General features: G+C 44.3%; 1 protein-coding gene across 5 annotated transcripts in view; it reads left to right on the top strand.

The window, feature by feature from the left end:
- MAPKAPK5 (MAPK activated protein kinase 5) overlaps positions 1 to 17,768 on the top strand; it is a 36,164-nt gene extending 18,396 nt beyond the window's left edge. For 3 of the 5 annotated variants that reach the window (XM_006147979.3, XM_006147977.3, XM_027771641.1), the window contains 7 exons: positions 2,162 to 2,242; positions 7,494 to 7,681; positions 10,565 to 10,685; positions 13,692 to 13,822; positions 14,091 to 14,212; positions 15,680 to 15,784; positions 17,334 to 17,768. In XM_006147979.3, coding sequence (XP_006148041.1) covers positions 2,162 to 2,242; positions 7,494 to 7,681; positions 10,565 to 10,685; positions 13,692 to 13,822; positions 14,091 to 14,212; positions 15,680 to 15,784; positions 17,334 to 17,428 — 843 coding nt within the window. In that variant the 3' untranslated portion in view covers positions 17,429 to 17,768. The remainder of the gene's footprint in view (positions 1 to 2,161; positions 2,243 to 7,493; positions 7,682 to 10,564; positions 10,686 to 13,691; positions 13,823 to 14,090; positions 14,213 to 15,679; positions 15,785 to 17,333) is intronic. The other 2 variants (XM_006147980.3, XM_006147978.3) reach the window with 1 other exon arrangement.
- Positions 17,769 to 21,004: the final 3,236 nt, after the last annotated feature.

Raw genomic sequence — 21,004 nt, 5'->3', positions numbered from 1 at the left:
GGGGAGTCCAGCGACATAGCCATTACGCTAACTGCTGGTTCCCAATACCCACAGTTTTCAGGAATTAAGACATGACATCTTGGGGGACCTATTATTCTATTTCCACTTACGTACTTTGAGTTTATTTATTTATTTATTTATTTTTTTCCTCAGAGGCCATATCCACTCACCAGAGAGAAACCAGAAAGAAGAGGGAGAAAACACTCCTCAAATAGGCATGGTCATGTTTCAGCCCCTTCTCTTCCACTTCTCCATACTGTTGGAATTTGGGGCAGGCACACACACACTCCTGGCATATTTTTCAAGCTGCTGGGACTGAGATTCGAACCATAGGGTTAGCCATATAAGACCCAGCTCCCTTAAATCCTAGGCCATGGGACCAGCCCTTAAGTTTTTGTGTTTTTATGTTTATTTTTTTCACGAGTGGGGAGAGATAGGCAGGGCCTTAACTGCTCGGCGGTACCCCTGCCAAGTCAGCCAGGATCACCTGGGTTGAACCTGGAATCTGAACGGAGGGTCTCCCATAGGGCTCCAGCACTGTGCAGTAGTGTCCTACCCCCTGGGCCACTGTTACTGGGATAGACGTTCTAAGTCTTAAGTCCCCAGTATCACCATCTCTTTGAAAATGGTTTTTGTTCCTGAGATCAATGGGCACAAAGATGTCTTTCTTATGTATTTTTAAAAAAGGTTAGAGCTTGGGACCAGCAGTTAGCATAATGGCTATGTCGCTGGACTCCCACGTAGTTGACCGCGGTTCGCATCCCGGACCTGGTGGCTTAAAACTCACACCAGGCGATCCCAAGAGGAGAAGGGAGGAGAAGGGATTGCGGCGTGGCCATCCTCCCTGGGGGGTGATTTCTCGCTTTCTATCTCTCTGTCTCTCTCTGTGTCTCGGGAGCACATGCGCCCTATAGCAAAAACCTAAAAAAAAAAAAAAAAAAGCTTAGAGCTTTTGGGACCAGCAGTTGGTGTAATGGCTGTCACTGGACTCTCATGAAGTCAACCCGGTGGCTTAAACTCATGCTGGGCGCGTGTTCGTGTGTGCCCAAGATCCCGAGAGGAGAATGGAGGAAAGGGATTGCGGTGTGGCCATCTCCCAGAGGTGATTTCTCTCTTTCTATCTCTCTGTCTCTGTCTCTCTGGCAAGTCAATTCTCTATTCTCCTCTCGGGATCCTGGCCACTCACGCACACGTGCCCGGTGTGAGTTTAAGTCACCAGGTCTGGGACTAGAACCACGGTCGACTACATGGGAGTCCGACGACATAGCCATTACACCAACTGCTGATCCCAGTAGTCCTGTCATATGTGACAGTCAAGAAGTTGGCCTGGATGATGACCCCATACCTGACTGTGGCTGCTCTCTTGGAGCATTTAACACCTAAGTCTAGGTGACTGTTACAGTTTCTGATGGTGACAAATACCTTGACCCTGACTTGCTGGCCAATGTAGGTCTGCTTTTACACAGGCATGGGGGGACATCTCCAGGAAAAGGTCGATGATGTCAGAGTTCTTGACAGGCAGCAAGAAGAGATAAGTCTCCACCAAGGACTTGATCTACACGTCCTTGACCTGAGCATGTCCTGACTGACAAGTTATTGACTGTAAGAACAAAAAAATGTTTTTTATTTTTACTTTTTCTTAAAAGTATTTTAAAAATAATTATTTATCTATTTAATTCCATTTGTTATTATTATTTTTTAATTTGACCAGAGAGAGAAAGAGAAAGCGAGAAAGCAAGCCACCAGATCCAGGACTCCAACTGCGGTCGGCCACGTGGGAATACAGTGCCTTTAACCACCACGCCACCTGCTGGCCCCTACTTTTTTTTTTTTTTTTTTTAAGAATTATTTTATTTAACTTTATTTTATTTATTTTAATTTGACCAGGGAGGGACAGAGTGAGAGAGAGAAAGTGAAAAAGCAAGCTGCCAGGTCTTGGACTCAAACTGCAGTCGACCATGTGGGAGTCCAGCACTCTTAACTACCATGCCACCTGCTAGCCCCCCAAAAATGTTTTTAAACTTGTGTTTATGTAGAGTTCTTTTTCAGTTGTTGATTTCCAGTTGTCTACCCTCTTCAGCCTTCCAGTAATCTGTCTCAAGTTAAAGATGGTTGGTGGCATGATTTTCAGAGAATTATCCCCTTCTGTCTGATTTGACAGGTCCTGGAGGCACAGAGAAGGCATCAAAAGGAGAAGTCTGGCATCATACCTACCTCGCCAACGCCCTATACTTACAACAAGGTACGGAAAGAGATTTCTTTTTATACCTCAGATGTAGTTCTTCTCCTGAAAGGTATTTACTGCCTTCTGGGTATGTTTTTTATTCTTAGCCCTTAATATTCCTGCTTTGAAGCCTAGGAGCAATCTTTCATGCAGAAAAGCATATGGAATTCAAATTCCTATCTGTTTAAATGTAAAATAAAGTTCTTACCCCATTAGGTTTGACATCAGGAACCAAGAGCCATGGTCACCCACTGGGTTATTTATTTGGTAGGCTATACAATCCACTGACCACATTGAAATGACATGGTTGTCCTGATTTTTTTTTTCCCTTCCAGAATACACTATATATTTGCCCAGTCAAGCACATCAACATATGTGTTACCGTCAACAAATAATTTTCTATTTCTTGTTTCCTGTATATTTTGTTATTTTTGCCATCCTTGATTCTCTTTTACCCTCTGCTGTGTCTCACCCCCCTCCCACACTGTCTCTGGTATCCATAGTTACTTCCTATGCCTTTCCCCCATTTTATTTATTCGCTAATGAACTTAATTAATCTAAATAGTTCCAATAGCAAATGCAGCTGCTAGATACATATCCATGAACACAAGTCTGACTTTAGGCATAAACCTCAGTGAGTAGAACGAACATACTAAAAAGTAGCACCTAGCTGGGACTGTATAGCTTACTGTAGTCGTCAAATATGAATTTTTTTAATTTCAAGAAAAATAGTTTTTGTGTTTTTTTTCCTCCTGAAACTTTTTATTTTAATTAATTAATTAATTTACATTCATCCCCTAATCATCATCACAGTATACAAAAAGTGGTTTCCTATCCACAATATACTGCATAGTGGCTTAATTATGTATGATGTATGTTATCATCAATATTTTTCTATTTCTTGTTTCATATATGTGTGTGTGTGTGTATATATATACACACACACACACACACACACACACACACATATTTACTCCTATGTCTGACCCTTTGTCCCTTCCCACCCTCTTCTCACACTATCTCTGGTGTCTACAGTTGTCTTCCATTCCTTTTCCCCCCACATTTTATTGATCACATAATTTCTTAAATAATCTAAGTACTTCCAATAGCAAGTTCAGCTGGTGATTTCAAGAAAAGCAGTTTTGAATTGGTAAGGAAATTTGCTTAAAGCGACATAACCATTACTCTAACTGCTGGTCCCTACCTCAAAACATTTTTAAAAAGAAAAATTACAAAGAAATGAGAAGACAGACAGAGGTAAAGAGAGACAAAGACAGAGACAGAGACAGGTGGCTTGAAAGTCTGCCTACCATGCGAGTTTATGGGCTGGAGGCTGAATTATCAGTGGAAAATCTCCATTTCTCCTATTCTCCTGAAATCACTAGTTCTTGGTAGCTGTGAAGGGATCTTCTGAGGCCTGCTCCCTTGCCTCTCCTCTGGCCTGATTTTTTGAGGTAAAGGATATCTGAGGTACAGAACCCTTTGTGATCATTTATGCAATTATTCTATCTATCTCTCTCTCTCTCTCTCTTTTTTTTTTTTTTTTTTTTTAAGTTTTTTGCCATATGGTGTGTGTACTTGCGAGAGAGACTGTGAGGGGGAAAATGAGAAGTCACCCCCAGGGGGTTGACCATGTCACCATCCCTTGTCTCCTCCTAGGATTTTGGGCATGCATGCATACACATCCAGCATGATTTTCTTTTTCTTTTTTTTTTTTAAGAGAAGTTTTTGCTTGCACTCACCAGAGAGAGAGAGAGAGAGACCGACAGAAAGCAAGAAATCATCCCCCAGGGGGAATGGCCATGCCACAAACTCTTCTCTGTTCTTCTCTCAGGATTTTGGGCACACATGCACACATTCCGCATATGAATTTGAAGCCCCCAGGTCCAGGACTTAAACCACAGTTGGCCATGTGAGAGTCTAGCGACATAACTAACCATTATGCCACCTGCTGATCCCATCCAGTGTGATTTTCAAGCCACCAGGTCCAAGACTCGAACAGTTTTTGGCCATGTGGGAGCCCAGCACCTTTACTACCTGCTGGCTCCATAATCATTCTGTCTTACCCCATGAAATACTTCATTTAAGAGAGGGTCCAGTCCACATAGCAAATGCTTCTAAATATCTTATCACAGTCCTTAATCTGTAGCCCTCATATTGAGTATCTCTAAAGTACAAGAAGTTTAGATCTCTTAACTTGGAGTCATTCTGTAAGTTGGAAGGGGAAAAAAAATGATGCTACTCGGGGACCTGAGCCTGGATATGGATGACAGAGACAGTGCTATGGATGATAAGAAGGCAGTGGGGTGGGAGACTTGTTCTGGCTCTGTCACGTGTCAGCTGAGTGACGTTGGTTATGTCATTTAGTTCCACTCTTGACAAGAGGACCCGATGGGTGACATGATCTCTCTAGTATTTTTCTATAAAGTGAAAGATATGAGTTAAGTCTTTTTTTCTGTTTTTTTTTTTTCCTCTTTTTTAAGAATATTAGGGGGGAGAGAGGATAGAAGAGAGGGACTAAGAGAATGAGGAAGAAGCATAGAGATTTTTGAAAGGAGGAGAAGAGTTTTTTTTTAAGATTTTTATTATAGGGCGTCTATGTTTGCTGAGGAGACAGACAGCAAGAAATCACCTCCCCTTCCCAGGAGGTAGCCACACCACAATCCCTTCTCCATTTTCCTCTTAGGACTTTGAGCATGTGTGCACAGGCACTTGGAATGAGCTTTAAGCTGCAGTTCTGGGACTAGAACTGCAGTTTAGTACATGAGAGTCCAGCGATGTAACCATTACACCATCTGCTAGTCCCAAGATGTATTTTTTTTTGGAGAGATTTTCACTGTAGGGCGTGTGCGCTCGCCAGACAGACAGAGAGAGACAGAGAGACAGAAAGCGAGAAATCACCCCCCAGGGGGGATGGTCACGCCGCAATCCCTTCTCCTCCATTCTCCTCTCGGGATCTTGGGCACACACGCACACGCGCCCGGCGTGAGTTTTAAGCCACCGGGTCCGGGACACGAACCGCGGTCGACTACGTGGGAGTCCAGCGACATAGCCATTACGCTAACTGCTGGTTCCCAAGATGTATTTTTTGATAATGTCTCACTGTGTCATGGCCCTCCTGCCCTTGCCTCTCAGGACCACAGGCATGCCCCACGTGCCAGCCCATTTAGGTTGATTTGGGAACTTAACCTGGGCCTCCCATGCAGCCTCAGCCACTGTGCAGTGGTTCCCTCCTGCTGACACCACCTTGAAATAGGTTTTGGGGACCAGCAGTTAGCGTAATGGCTATGTCGCTGGACTCCCACGTAGTCGACCGCGGTTCGTGTCCCGGACCCGGTGGCTTAAAACTCACGCCGGGCGCGTGTGCGTGTGTGCCCAGGATCCCGAGAGGACAGTGGAGGAGAAGGGATTGCAGTGTGGCCACCCCCCCGGGGGGGAATTTCTCACTTTCTGTTTCTCTGTCTTTGTCTGTCTGTCTGGTGAGCGCATGTGCCCTATAGCAAACACCTCTCCAAAAAAAAAAAGAAGAAATAGATTTTGTTTATTTTTTCCCCTAGAGGGTGTATGTACTCACCAGAGAGGGAGGGAGAGAGAAAGCACCCTACCGTGGGACCTGGTCACACTTGTATCCTTCTTCCTCCACTTCTCCATCCTGTTAGGATTCTGGCCATACCCACACGTATGCCTGGCATGTTTCTCGGGCTGCCAGGGCTGGCATTTGAACCACTGTTGGTCATGTGGGATTTCGCTTCATTTTACCACTGCACGATAGCTGTTCCATGAAGTTAGGTTTTTGCTATAGGCTGCTTGCACTCACCAGAGGGAGACAGAGAGATGGAAAATAAGAAATCACCCCAGGGGGACCTGCAGGTGGCATGGTAGTTAAGGTGCTGGACGCTCCCACATGGTTGACCATGGTTCAAGTCCCAGACCTGGTGGCTTGCTTTCTCACTTTCCCTCCCTCTCTCTCTCTGTTTCTTTCTTTGGTCAAATTAAAATAAATGAATGAATAAATGAAATTAAATACTTTTTTTAAAAAAAGAAAGAAATCACTCCGGAATGGGATGGCCATGCAGTCCCTTTTCCATTCTCTGCTCGGGATTTTGGACATCATGCACACGTGTGATCATGCACACGTGTGATGTGATTTTTCAGGCCACTGGGTCTGGAACTCTGATTGCAGTTGGCCATGTGGGAGTCCAGCGTCTTAACCACCATGCCACCTCCTGGCCCAAAATTGATCATTTTTAAGGTCCATTTTTACCTCTATAATTTTATAATTATGTTATAGTTACAATTATAAAATTATAATGGATCATGTCATCCACAAACATCTAGTAGCAAGCCAAAAGATGGGCAAAACTGCCTGAGACTCCCCGTTTTCCAGGCATCTCTCAGAGCAGTACAGAGCTGTGATGCGAGAGAGGTGGCAGTGTGCGGCCTGGATGCAGGCTTACTGGATGGTCCTTCTCAGCAAGTACTCTCGTGTCCAGCGATTCAAGAGGTTTCAATTAAAGCCTCTTTAGACTTGATTTTCAAAGGAGGTGGAGCTGGATTGAACTAAAATATGTGTCCTGTCTTTATTAAGAATCATGTAGTGATTACATGTCCTGTCTTTATTAAGAATCATGTAGTGATTACATATCGTGGAGCCAGTCCCCTTAATTCCTGCAGCCACAGTAGTGGGGGGCAACTTTCTTTCACTATAGCTATAGAAGGGAGCTCTTGCAAATGGGCTTAGTGAGTTCTTCAGGGCCAAAGGGATGCTTTTAGTTCTCCTGTTCTTCCCTGCAGTACATTTTTCTGATCTGAGTTAAACTGCTTTGGGCCTTTGATCAAGCTTATGGTTTTTCATGAGGTCAGCCTACATATGTCTTTGCTGCCTTTTTTCTGCATCCTCAGCACTGCCCAGATGGACAGCGTATGTATTTTACAACCCGCTGGTTTATATCTAATCCTTCTTTGGCTAGGGGCAGAGACTCTTACACCTATACCCAAGGGTCAGCTAGCAGCTCAGTCGTAAGCAGCAGGTAAGAAAGGGATTTATTTCGCCTCACACTGGCCTTCCACGATTCTGGCATATATGTAGTGGTATGTACAAATCACAGAGAAAGGTCAGTTCTGACTTCCCGAAACCTTCCCACGTCTCTCAAGTGATTCTCGGAAGTAGCAGCCTGTATATGCCAGGGACTATTCTGGGTCTGCTGTGAGGGCCTTATTTTAGGACTCCATCTCTGCTTCAAGTGACCGTTTTCTTTTCTGTTTTCAGAGCTGTGACTTGTGGTCTCTAGGAGTGATTATCTATGTGATGCTGTGTGGATACCCTCCTTTCTACTCCAAGCACCACAGCCGGACTATCCCGAAGGACATGCGGAGAAAGATCATGACAGGCAGTTTCGAGTTCCCAGAGGAAGAGTGGAGCCAGATCTCAGAGATGGCCAAAGATGTTGTGAGGAAGTGAGTCTGGGCTGCCAGAGGGGCAGCCACGGGTATGCTGAGGTGGTAGCACAAGGGAATGTTGGGGAGAGAAGAGTCCTTTGTTTCCCAGGTAGGCTCTTCCCATTTTAATATCACTGAAGAATTATTTCTGGAGCCTACAGTGAGAGTTCTCTGTGTCCAGCCCTCAGTGAGGACTGGTGTCTTCTCCTTCCTATTGCATCCCTAGACTTTGTCCCCAGTGTTGAAAAATCAGGTCCCTCTGGAGCTAGTCTCTGCGGGCATTACCGTAGGAGCCTCAAATAGAAACCACCTGTGTGCCCTCCTTCTTCCTTGATGCTTTCTGTAGTATCACTTCGGAGTCATTCACTTGGGATGGACATGCTGCTGGGAACTGAACCGGAGTACTGGAATGATGACATGTTTGGCTTTTCCTTCTGGGCAATCTGTGGTTAGGGCAGGCCTAGACCCCCCACCCTCCAGCTTTCCTGTTGCCAGTTGGTTGCTCTGACATGGATTAAAAAGGGAAAACTGAGTAAGGGGGCTGTTGAGTAGATTTGGGGGAGTACATTCAGAGTGCTTTGGTAGCTGGAAGAAGAGGTAAGAATGTAAATTTTAGGTATATTGGTGGGTTTGTTTGTTTTTGTTTTTGTTTTTTGTAATTTGCCAAAGGTTATGCTTGTAGGAGAGACATGGGTCAGGGAAGGAGTGAGAAAGCCTCCCCCTGAGGGGATGGTCACACCACAAACTCTTCTCTATTTCTCCCTCCTTTTGGGATTTTGAGCATACATGTATACACACTCAAGCTGCTGGGTCCAGGACTCTTAACTGCCAAGGTGGTCATTAGAGTAAAGCTGCCTTGGGACCAGCAGTTAACGTAATGGCTATGTCGCTGGACTCCCACGTAGTCGACCATGGTTTGCGTCCCGGACCCGGTGGCTTAAAACTCACGCCAGGCACGTGTGCGTGCATGCCCAAGATCCTGAGAGGAGAATGGAAGAGAAGGGATTGCCGCATGGCCATCCCTTCTGGGGGGTGATTTCTCGCTTTCTGTCTCTCTGTCTGGCGAGCGCACACGCCCTATAGCAAAAACCTCTCCAAAAAAAAAAAAAGAGTAAAGCTGCCTTCACCAGCACACCACCAGCTGGTTTGAGGTATATTGGTCTTTTCTGCTTTCCCTTAGGGGAGGCTTAGCTGACTGTGGACTTGGGTACTGTTTTGGTATTTCTACTGCTTGGTCTTCACTGAACAGTTTCTCATTTTTGCTCTCAGTTTCATCTGCATTGAGATGAAGGTAAGTGATAAAGGAGCATTCCCCAGGGACTGTCCCTGACAAGAGAGCCATTTCTTCATGGAGATTACTCCCTTTAAAAGTGAGCTGCTCAGTCCATGGCATGGTGTGTTCATGCCTAAAATCCAAAGAGGAGAATGAAGGAGAAGGGATTGTGGCATGACTGTTCCCACCCCCCGGGGGGTGATTTCTCATTTCTTCTCTGTCCCATCTGGTGAATGCATGCACCCTCTGGCAAAAAACAAACAAACAAACAAACAAACAAACTTACCAAAAACATAAGTAGGATCAAAAAGTGGACAGTGCGTGGGGCCGGCAGGTAGTATAGTGGTTAAGGGTGCTTGGACTCCCACATACCCTACCACAGTCCGAGTCCTGGACCTGGCAGCTTGCTTTCTCACTTTCTCTTTCTCATTCTGTCCCTCTCTGGTCAAATTGTAATAGATATATAAATAAATTAAATAATTCTTAAAAAAATAGAATTATTTATAAAAAAAAGTGGAAAGTGCAGAAATAGTATTTTCCTTCTCAGAGACTAGTGTTGTTTTTTTGTTTTGTTCTGAGAGATTTTTGCTATAGGGTGGATGCACTCACCAGAGAGACAGAAAAAAAAAGAAGCCCAGGGAGAATGGCCACACCACACTCCCCTCTCCTCCATTCTCCTCTTGGGATTCTGGGCACACATGCCCATGTGTTCAGTGTGAGTTTTAAGCTGCTGGGTCCAGGACTCAAACTGCATTTGACCATGTGGGAATCCAGCGTGTCAACCACCACGCCACCTGCTGGGCTCCTGAGAGACTCTATATTTTGAGTTTTTCAATGTCTGTGGAACAAATGGTTCCTGTCCTGCCATATGGTGACATCTAAGGGTTGTAACCTGGGTAGCAACCTGCTTTTTAGAACCATATAACCTCTCAACCAACTTTGCAGCCACTGTCAGTCAACAGAGATACTTGAGATACTTTTTTTTTTTTTTTTTTGCCAGAAGTTACACATGCATGCATGAGGTTAGGGCAAGGAACAGAGGGAGGGAAATAAAGCACCCACCAGCAGGGTGTGCTGGTCACACTAAAATCTTTCCTCCTCTGATTCTCCTTCCCTTCAGGATCCTCGGCACATAAACCCACTTGGCATATATTTTTAAGCCACTGGGGCCAGGACTTGAACCAGGGTCAGCCATGTGGGATCAGGCATCCTCTGTGTGGTCCTTAGCTACTGCACTAAAGGGCTAACCTGAGGTCCTTTTAGAAGTTAGTGCCTATTGTTCTAGAAATCTCTATATGGAAATTAAAGGTGTCAGGAACTCTGAGCCATATATGTAGGATTGTTTCAACAAACCCTAGAACTCAGCCTGAAGTACCACTGGATCAAGCTTTTTTCCTACCAATTTGATCTTACTTTGTCCAGTATAAAAAAGACCTTTTCAAGCCACAGTACCCTACAACAAGTGGTTAGGGACTAGAATCCCACCCCTGTTCTGCAGGTGGAAAGCCTACGATTGCCAAGAGTTGGTGGAAAATTAGAAGTAGCTAGAGCTGTTTTTAGCCAGACCAGAAATTTTGTGTTGTTTTGAGAGCAACTGAGTAGCAGCCTTGTTGCCATTTTCTCCACAGACTCCTAAAGGTCAAACCAGAGGAAAGACTAACCATCGAGGGAGTGTTGGATCACCCTTGGCTCAACTCAACTGAGGCTCTGGATAATGTGCTACCCTCTGCTCAACTGATGATGGATAAGGTGTTTTTCTTTTCTTCTTTTTTAAAGAATTATTTTATTTAACTTTATTCATTTGCTTATTTATTTTAATTTGACCAGAGAGGGACAGAATGAGAGTGAGCGAGCAAGCCACCAGGTCTGGGACTCGATCCATGGTCGGCCATGTGGGAGTCCAGTGCCTTCAACCACCATGCCACCTGCTGGCCCCTGATGAATAAGGTTAAGATGGTGCTTGTTTTCTGAAAAGGCCTGGTTGAGAAGAAATTCTGGGTCTTGACTCCGTGAGGGGCTAAAAGCAAAACAATGCAGATTGCATTCTAGGGAGGCATTGCTGGTTTTTTGAAAATCAGGATTTGACATAAAGAATTTCTTTCTAGACAGGACCACATAAGCTCGGCCCAGTCCGGTAAATATACACTAAAGAAACACTCAGAAGTATAGCCTCTATATTTGTACTGCAGGGTTGGGGGCAGTATAAAACACCCTGTCTCTCTCAAGGGATTCAAACAAGACTAGTTAGGAAGGCAAGGCCAATAAACATGAAACAGAGAGACCATTTAAGATACCAGTTTTGCATGTTAAATTTTCTGTGAATGCTGTAGGAATCATAGGGCACATGTGCTCACCAGAGAGAGGGAGGGAATGTGAAAAATCACCCCTCAGGGATGGACATAGCACAGTCCCTTCTCCATTCTTTTCTTTTTAGAGAGATTTTTGCTATAGGGTACATACACTTGCTGGAGAGACAGACAGAAAGAGAAATAACCCCCCAGGGGGATGGCCACACCACAGTCCCTTCTCCTCCATTCTCTTCTCGGGATTTTGGGCACAAATGCACATGTGCCTGGCGTGAGTTTTAAGCCACTGGGTCTGGGACTTGAACTGTGGTCAACTGCCTGGGAGTCCATCCAGCAAGGTAACCATTACACCATCTTCTGGTCCCCCTTCTCCATTCTGCTCTTGGGATTTTGGCCGTGCATGTGCCTGGAATGATTTTTAAGCTGCTGGGTCCAAGACTCAAACAGTTGTCAGCCACATGGGAGTCTAGCACCTTAACCACCATGCTACTTGCACCCCAACACACACACTAAAATAATATCTTTGAAGGGGTGAGATTTTCCTCCCTCCAAATAAAAAAAGGTAAAACCCCTCATATTTATTAACTACCTATTCTGTGGTGACTTTTGAGTTCTTTCACATGTTCAGGCATTAGTTGTCCTTGAAGATTTCAGCGTACATGCCAAAGTGTGGTGAACAACATGAGCATAACAGTAGAAATGAAGTACATTAGTGGGGAAAACAACTTGGCCTAGCTAACAGGAAGTTGATAAGACAGATATGGCAGGGCCAGGTTTTGCAAGTCGACCCAGGGGGGTAAGTCTTAATGGGATGCACTAAGAGGCCACGGTATATTTTTGAGAAGAGATTTGGCACAGGGAATGTATTTAGGGATGGTCAAACAGATTTGCAAACTTAAGCTTTCTGCAAAAATGTGGACACTAAGGGGTGGCTCTGAGAGCAGAGTAGAGATGAATGAATAGGCCCAGTGTTTTTGGAGAAACATTTCTACGGTTTTGGTGACTGGGTGGCTATGAGGAGATAAAGGGTACATATCTGGTGATCATCATTGACAAATAGAAATCAGACAGGAAACTGGTTTACATGGAAGTGACTCTCTTAGGTTTTGGGTATTGTTTGAAGTGGCAGAAGGACCTCCACATGAATGAGAGAATGTAGTGACGTACTAAAGAGGCTAAGTGGTCAAGACCGTGACACAGACTTGAGCATAACCAGCTTCGAAGGGATAGAGCCAACGTGCAAAAAAAAAAAAAAGTGAGTGAGGAAAAAAATGACAGTTAGCTGGGACCATGGGAGAGAAAGGAGAACTGGAAGGAACTGAGTTCTGTGCCATCTCTGAGTTGTGGGTGATTGTTTCCTGGTTTAAATATGTCTAGTAGTCCAGAATGGTTTGGTAGATGCAAAATCCAAAGGGATTACTTAGGTTCTGGTTGTTAGCATATGGGGGGCACAGTGTAGCATTCCTAAAGATCTTAGAATTGAGGATGGAAGAGTGCTATCTGGAGTTACTTAACAAACCAGTCCATAATGAAACCAAACCCTGACGTAGAGAAATAGTCCCTTCATAAGAAAGAGCGTAAGATGCCTATAGGATGAAACTGCACGTGACAGTGTGTTCCCATTTCTAAAGAAATTACGTGGTCATGACATGAGTTGGTCAACTTTCAGAGTCTAAAGAAATGGTCTCATGGACAGATGTTGAATAGCATCCTAGCATCCAGCTAAACCTTGCCTAAGATAGCCTGAGGTTCATGACCTTGAGCTGTTTGCATGTTTTTGGTTGGTGCGGAGAGTTTGTCCTTTAAAAAAAAAAAAGAAAGAAAGAAAAATGTGATCATCTCATTCCTGTGAAGCTTTCTGCTGGTTATTTGGCTTTCCATGTTGGTCTTCCCATAATGAGAGCCCATATTGGCCTGGTCTCCATGACAGTTACTTCTCATTGTAAATGACTTGACTGGCGTATCGATCAGGCTGGCCTCAATTCATGAAGATCTGCCTCATCAGGGTTGGCGATGCTCACTGTGTGAAATGGGTGGGTTCTGAGCCATCAAGGCAAAGGTGATGGTATATATCGAGGCAGAAAGTAAGTGGTAGTTGGTCAGGCTTCTCTGGCAGTAGTCTGCCAGCCTTTCATCCAATGTACATGTTTGCCTGTCTTCATACTTGGCCTATCAGTGGCTGCAAGCGTGTTCCTTATTAATATTTCTTGCCTGTGTTTCTGTCCCCCTGCCAGGGCTAGCTGTTATGTGGCTTTGGTTAGTTTGAGGTGCCCTGGGCCCTGCTGATCCATGGAGAAGAGTCCTCTGCCTTGGCAAAATTTGAATACTGTTAGCATAAGAATGAAATGGCCTATTTAAAACTTTGGACTTCTCCTTTCCACTTTCTCAGATTGGCCTTTTAGGTGCTCAGCAATGAATGTGAAAAACTGATGACAGTGTTTCTTTTTAGGCGGTGGTTGCAGGAATCCAGCAGGCTCATGCGGAGCAACTGGCCAACATGAGAATCCAGGACTTGAAAGTCAGCCTCAAACCCCTGCACTCCGTGAACAACCCCATTCTGAGGAAGAGGAAGTTACTTGGGTAACTGAGCTTATTTTTTTTTTTTTTTAATTCTCCTTTATGGCTAGCATGGCTAAGTGCTAGGTTCCGAAGCTCAGCCAAAGGTCTGCCCTTTTTCTGTCTCTTAAGAGGGTGGAAAGGATAAGTTCTTCAAATAACATCAGAAGTTGGATATACAGTCTATTGTTCTGAAAAATCTGTGGCCTTATGTTTAGAGTTAATATCTATGCAGAGTTGGGTTTGGGGGGGAGTCTTACCTTGTTATTACCTTTCCTCCAAACTTTCAAAGCACCAAGCCAAAGGACGGTGTTTATATCCACGACCATGAGAATGGAGCCGAGGATTCAAATGTTGCCTTGGAAAAGCTTCGAGATGTGATTGCTCAGTGTATTCTCCCCCAGGCTGGTAAAGGTCACGCCATTTACTAATGCTCACTCTGTGTGTGTGTGTGTGTGTGTGTGTGTGTGTGAGTGAATGGAGTTTTTATTTTATTTTTTTTGTTGTTGTTGTTAAGGTTTTTGACATAGGGTGTGTGCGCTCACCTGAGAAACAGAGATAGTGAGCGAGAAAGTGAGAAATCACCTCCTGGGGGGATGGCCATGCTGCAATCCCTTCTCCATTCTCTTCTTGGGGTTTTGGGCCCTCATGCACACATGCCTGGTGTCAATTTCGAGCCACTGGGTCCAGGACTTGAACTGCAGTTGGCCATGTGGGAGTCCAGTGCCTTAATCACTATACCACTGCTAGCCCCAAAAGGAATGTTTTAATTGAGGATTATCTGTGCCATCCTTGCATTATAAGAAAGTTCATTATATAAATTGGTCTGCGCCCACTAAAAAGACTGGACAGTGGTAAGTTCTAGCCTTCCTTTGGTTTTCTGTGAGATTTCTGGTTTAGGCTTAATTGCCAGTGTCAGTTACAGCATTATAATATTGTGTTTTCTTAGTTTCAGAATGAAGGCATAGGGTAGGAGATGGAGAATGGAAAATGTGGACAAGGCTAAGATCAGGTTTCAGGTGGCTAAACATCATTTTTTGGGGGAGAGATTTTTGCTATAGGGCACGTGCGCTCGCCAGAGAGACAGAAAGCGAGAAATCACCCCCCAGGGGGGATGGTCACGCTGCAATCCCTTCTCCTCCATTCTCCTCTCGGGATCTTGGGCACGCATGCACACGCGCCTGGCGTGAGTTTTAAGCCACTGGGTCCGGGATGCAAACCGCAGTCAACTACGTGGGAGTCCATCATTTTTAGGGCTTTTAGAGGGCAAGGCTAGTTTGTTTGTGAATATAAAGATAACTTCACTAGTTCAGAAATGGCCTGATGCCACTTGTCTCACGAGTAGAGTGACTTACACATGGATCCTTTTGGGGTAAGAGCTTTCCTTAAAGTATTTTTCTCTTTCAACACGTTTAATAGGCTAGTCTCCACAAATGAGTGAAGTCTCACATACTAGACCAGAAAACTGTTGGGTTTACCTGCCCTAAATTACTTGGATTTTAAGAGAACTTAGGTAATGTACCCCATAAAGCCTTCTAGAACAAGAAATGAGCTTAGAACAATGCCCTGCTCAGCCTTGTTCGCCCTCTCTCTCTTGGTCTTAAGTTAGCCAAGTATGTTGCTCAGTAATAGAGTCTTCCACAGCCTATATCTCAATGCTGAGGCAGTTGGTCCACCAGAGGATTTGTGTGAGGATATAAGAGTTCAAAGACCAGAAGTGGTCTATGTATAATGTAGGGACTGGCAGTAAAGCCAGTGTCTAGTACAACTTCACAATTAATCATTTCTCAACCAGTTGAACATTATGTCCACCCATCTATGAAACTACAAACCCATGAGGCTGCCAGAAAAATGCAACTTCCTCTTCATTTTTATCAATAGGAGAGAATGAAGATGAGAAGCTGAATGAAGTAATGCAGGAGGCTTGGAAGTATAACCGGGAATGCAAACTCTTAAGAGATACTCTGCAGAGCTTCAGCTGGAATGGTAAGAGCCTTAATCACTGCTGTTCTCAGGAACATAGAGAAGTGATCATGTTTAGAATGTGTAGGATCCTTTTGGGGCCTGAACTTGGACTGTTTTCAAGTAAAATGAGGCTGGAGAGTTAGTGAAATATTAGAGATGAGAGCTAATTCTCTTGTCAACTACCCTGTCATACCTGGGCATCTGGATCTTTCACTGGTTTTTCAGAATTGTGTATTACAGATTCAACACTGGAGAGCCCCCATCACATAGCAGTTAGGCAAAAATTAAACAAAAATCCAGATCTCAGAACTCCTCCCAAGACACCAGGGTTGTTTACCAGGTCATTAAGGAGTAGCACACACGAAAGGGGAGAAAGAGGATTAAGTACCATAGAGTCTGGCCTTCATCTGCTTAGCTTAGAGAAGAGTCATTTCACTAAAGAGTAGAAATTTGCCAACTCTGCTAGTTGAATTTTTTTTTTTTTCTAAACAAGTTAGAGATGCATTTCTTTCTTTCTTTTTGTTTTTAGACAGATTTTTGCTATAGGTTGTGTGCATTCACCAGAAAGAGAGAAAGCGAGAAATTACCCCCGGGGGGATGGCCACACCACAGTCACTTCTCTTCCATTCTCCTCTTGGGACTTTAGGTACACACGCACACATTCCCAGTATGAGTTTTAAGCCATTGGGTCCAGGACTCGAACCATGATCAACTACATAGAAGGTCCAGCATTGTAACCATTACACCATCTGCTGGTCCCAGAAGTGCATTTCTTGAACTGATTTTTGTATTGTCATTCCAGTTTAGCAGACAGTATTTTTTTTTTTTTGGAGAGGTTTTTGCTATAGGGCGTGTGTGCTCGCCAGACAGAGAGAGACATAGAGACAGAAAGCGAGAAATCACCCCCCAGAGGGGATGGTCACGCTGCAATCCCTTCTCCTCCATTCTCCTCTCGGGATCTTGGGCATGTACGCACATGCGCCCAGCGTGAGTTTTAAGCCACCGGGTCCGGGAGGCGAATCGCGGTCGACTATGTGGGAGCCCAGCGACATAGCCATTACGCTAACTGCTGGTTCCCAAGATTTACTATTTGACCCAAAATGAGTATGAGGAGGTCTGACTCCCTAAAGATGGATCAATAAAGACCCGGTCGATAGTCTATGTATGCTTATCCACTATAACAATGATACCTACAGTCTCCCTGAATAGCTTGAATGCCCTATAAAAGGAGTGCCCTCCTACCTGGTTGGTGGACTGAGGCACCTCATGCTTCAGACCTCTGAATACTATCTCTCAATAAACTGTCCTTTTTTCTTTGGGGAAAAAAAAGATATTACTATTTGTGGTTTGCTTGTATGTTGTGGCAAGCATGGATTTTTACTGTCAGTTAGTCAATGGAACTACTGCTCAATTGCTGCCTGAATAATGGGGGATCTGAACTGCTTTTGATGGTTCTTCCATGGGTAAGGGTAAATTTTGATACTGGTGAGGTGTAACTCACTGGGGTCCCTATCAGAATCTGTCACCTCTCAGAGTTTGAAGACTGACCTCATTCTTTCTTGGGTTTTAGGTCGTGGATTCACAGATAAAGTAGATCGACTAAAACTGGCAGAAATCGTAAAGCAAGTGATCGAAGAGCAAACTACGTCCCATGAATCCCAATAATGAAACTTTGTTTTTTAACAATTTGAAAAATTATTCTTTAATGTATAAAATAATTTTTATGTAAATTAATAAATCATAATTTCATTTCCACATTGCTTAAAGTTGCTATATAGTTTTAAAGTACAGGATTAACTAATAATGTAGTCACTGTTCGTTTTTAAGAAAAGCTCAGTTCCTAGAGATATACTATTACTTTAGGACTGTTTAGTCACTTATTTGTAAAACAACAGATGGTATTGTCAAGCAGGATTGCTTTATTTGTAATAAAGTATACAAAACCACTTGCCAGAGGTAGGACCAACTATACCGACCTTTCTGCTTAGTAAACAGTTGAATGAAGTACTGTGGAATCTGGTTTCATTCACCCTGTGTGTTCATTTTCTAATACCAAGAAATTTTTATGGATCAAAATCATTGCAAACCATCTGCTAGAACTCTTAGGATCGCTTGGGCCTGGGGAACCAGTCCCCGCAATGGAAAAGACAGGGAGCTGAGACCTCACCTCCTTTGCCCCTAACTCCTTAAAGCAAAGTAGTAAATTTTCTTTTTTGTTCTATCTGTTAAAAGGGTATTAGTGTGGGGGGGGGCTTGTTTTTTTGTTTTGTTTTGTTTGTTTTTGTAGTAGGCCTCGTGCTGGCCAGAGAGAGGGAAAGTGCAAAATAAGAAATCAACCCCGGGTGGATGGCCACACCGCATTCCCTTCTCCTCCATTCTCCTCTTGGGATCTTGGGCATGCACGCACATGCACCTGGCATGAGTTTTAAGCCACCGGGTCTGGGACTCAAACTGCAGTTGACTACATGGAAGTCCAGCGATATAGCCATTATGCCAACTGCTGGTCCGCCTGGTATGATTTTTAAGCTGCCAGGTTCAGGCTCAAACTGAGGTCAGCCATGTGGGAATCTAGCACTTTAACCATCATGCCACTTGCTGGCCCCATTGGTGTTTAATGTTTTTTGTTTTGAGAGATTTTTTGCTGTGTGGCATATGTGCTTGCTGGAAAGACAGAGAGAGAGGGATAGAGAAAGTACCCGGCATGAGTTTCAAGCTGCCAGATCAGAGACTCAGACTGTAGTTGGGAGTTCAACGCCTTAACCACTATACCACCTGCTGGCCCCCAGCCATTGGTGTGTTTTTTTTCAATCAAATGTGAATCTCTTTTGGATCTATTGAGAGCTTCCCTTTCGTTCTCTCGGAGATTCCATTTTATCTTCTCTCCTCCCCATAGTACTCAGCAGCATCACCATTTCTCACTCTTCCCCTGTCCCCTGCCCCCCTTTTTGGATGCTTGTTTTGAGAATTACATATAATAGAAACTGGACTATTGGATTAGCATCTAAGATTATCCTTTTTTTTTTTGGAGAGGTTTTTGGAAGTACTGTGGAATCTGGTTTCATTCACCCTGTGTGTTCATTTTCTAATACCAAGAAATTTTTATGGATCAAAATCATTGCAAACCATCTGCTAGAACTCTTAGGATCGCTTGGGCCTGGGGAACCAGTCCCCGCAATGGAAAAGACAGGGAGCTGAGACCTCACCTCCTTTGCCCCTAACTCCTTAAAGCAAAGTAGTAAATTTTCTTTTTTGTTCTATCTGTTAAAAGGGTATTAGTGTGGGGGGGGGCTTGTTTTTTTGTTTTGTTTTGTTTGTTTTTGTAGTAGGCCTCGTGCTGGCCAGAGAGAGGGAAAGTGCAAAATAAGAAATCAACCCCGGGTGGATGGCCACACCGCATTCCCTTCTCCTCCATTCTCCTCTTGGGATCTTGGGCATGCACGCACATGCACCTGGCATGAGTTTTAAGCCACCGGGTCTGGGACTCAAACTGCAGTTGACTACATGGAAGTCCAGCGATATAGCCATTATGCCAACTGCTGGTCCGCCTGGTATGATTTTTAAGCTGCCAGGTTCAGGCTCAAACTGAGGTCAGCCATGTGGGAATCTAGCACTTTAACCATCATGCCACTTGCTGGCCCCATTGGTGTTTAATGTTTTTTGTTTTGAGAGATTTTTTGCTGTGTGGCATATGTGCTTGCTGGAAAGACAGAGAGAGAGGGATAGAGAAAGTACCCGGCATGAGTTTCAAGCTGCCAGATCAGAGACTCAGACTGTAGTTGGGAGTTCAACGCCTTAACCACTATACCACCTGCTGGCCCCCAGCCATTGGTGTGTTTTTTTTCAATCAAATGTGAATCTCTTTTGGATCTATTGAGAGCTTCCCTTTCGTTCTCTCGGAGATTCCATTTTATCTTCTCTCCTCCCCATAGTACTCAGCAGCATCACCATTTCTCACTCTTCCCCTGTCCCCTGCCCCCCTTTTTGGATGCTTGTTTTGAGAATTACATATAATAGAAACTGGACTATTGGATTAGCATCTAAGATTATCCTTTTTTTTTTTGGAGAGGTTTTTGCTATAGGGCACATGCGCTCGTCAGACAGAGAGATAGAAAGCGAGAAATCACCCCCCAGAGAGGATGGCCACGCCGCAATCCCTTCTCCTCCATTCTCCTCTCAGGATCTTGGGCACGCACGCACACGCACCCGGCGTGAGTTTAAGCCACCAGGTCCGGGACTCGAACTGCGTTTGACTACGTGGGAGTCCAGCGACATAGCCATTACGCCAACTGCTGGTCCCAGATTATCCTATTTTTTAACTTTAGAGCTGCCTTTTTCTCTGAAATACTTTTACCTGAGTTTTGTGTTGGCATGCCCTGGGCTGCATTTATGTGTTCAGTAGTACCCTTCACTTTTAGGAACCCTGGTTCTGGTCTGGAGAGTAGCGGCTTGAATGAAAAATAAGACTGGGGGGCCAGTAGGTGGTGCATTGGTTAAGGTGCTGGCCTCCCACATGGCTGACCACCATTTGAGTCCTAGGCCTGGTCACTTGCTTTTTCACTTTCCTTTTCTCTAGTGAGCGCACGTGTCCTATAGCAAACTTAAAAAATAATACTAATAAAAGTAATTTAAAAAAATAAGGTTGGATGCTTTTCTCATCCTTATGCATATCACCTTCCACAATAAGCCAGTTTTTGGTGCTTGCTTTATTTCTTTTTCCTTTTTTTTAGAGAGACTTTTTGCTGTAGGGTGCATGTGCTCACTGGAAATAGAGAGACAGAGAGACAGAAAACGAGAACACCACAATCCCTCTCTTCCATTATCCTCGGGATTTGGGGGCATGCATGCACACACGCCCAGCAGGAGTTTTAAGTTGCTGGGTCTGGGACTCAAACCAAGGTTGACTACATGGGAGTCCAGCGATGTAACCATTATGCTATGTGTTGGTCCCTATTTATTTTATTTCTTGAGGAAGGGAGAGACTCTCAATAGAGGCTTGCTATGCTGCAGTCTTTCCATTCCTTCAACCTTCCAGTCAGCCAGGCGTGTTCAGATGGACCTAGGCAACAATCCCAGGGCCTTTCTGTTTGGCCCCATTATACCACAGCAGCATCCTACCAACTGTGACCCTGAGGCTGTGTTCGTTTTCAAAGCAATTTTTGGTATACATATGCATTGGTAGGTAGAAGAGTTAATAGGCAAGCTATAATTCGTAGGGCAGAGGAAGAGAAATAGTACTCAATT

The sequence above is a fragment of the Tupaia chinensis genome, unplaced genomic scaffold, assembly GCF_000334495.1.
Source record: "Tupaia chinensis unplaced genomic scaffold, TupChi_1.0 Scaffold000226_1, whole genome shotgun sequence".
Lineage (NCBI taxonomy): Eukaryota > Metazoa > Chordata > Mammalia > Scandentia > Tupaiidae > Tupaia > Tupaia belangeri.
Note: the sequence above shows the minus strand (reverse complement) of the source record. Positions and strands in the feature narration are given on the sequence as shown.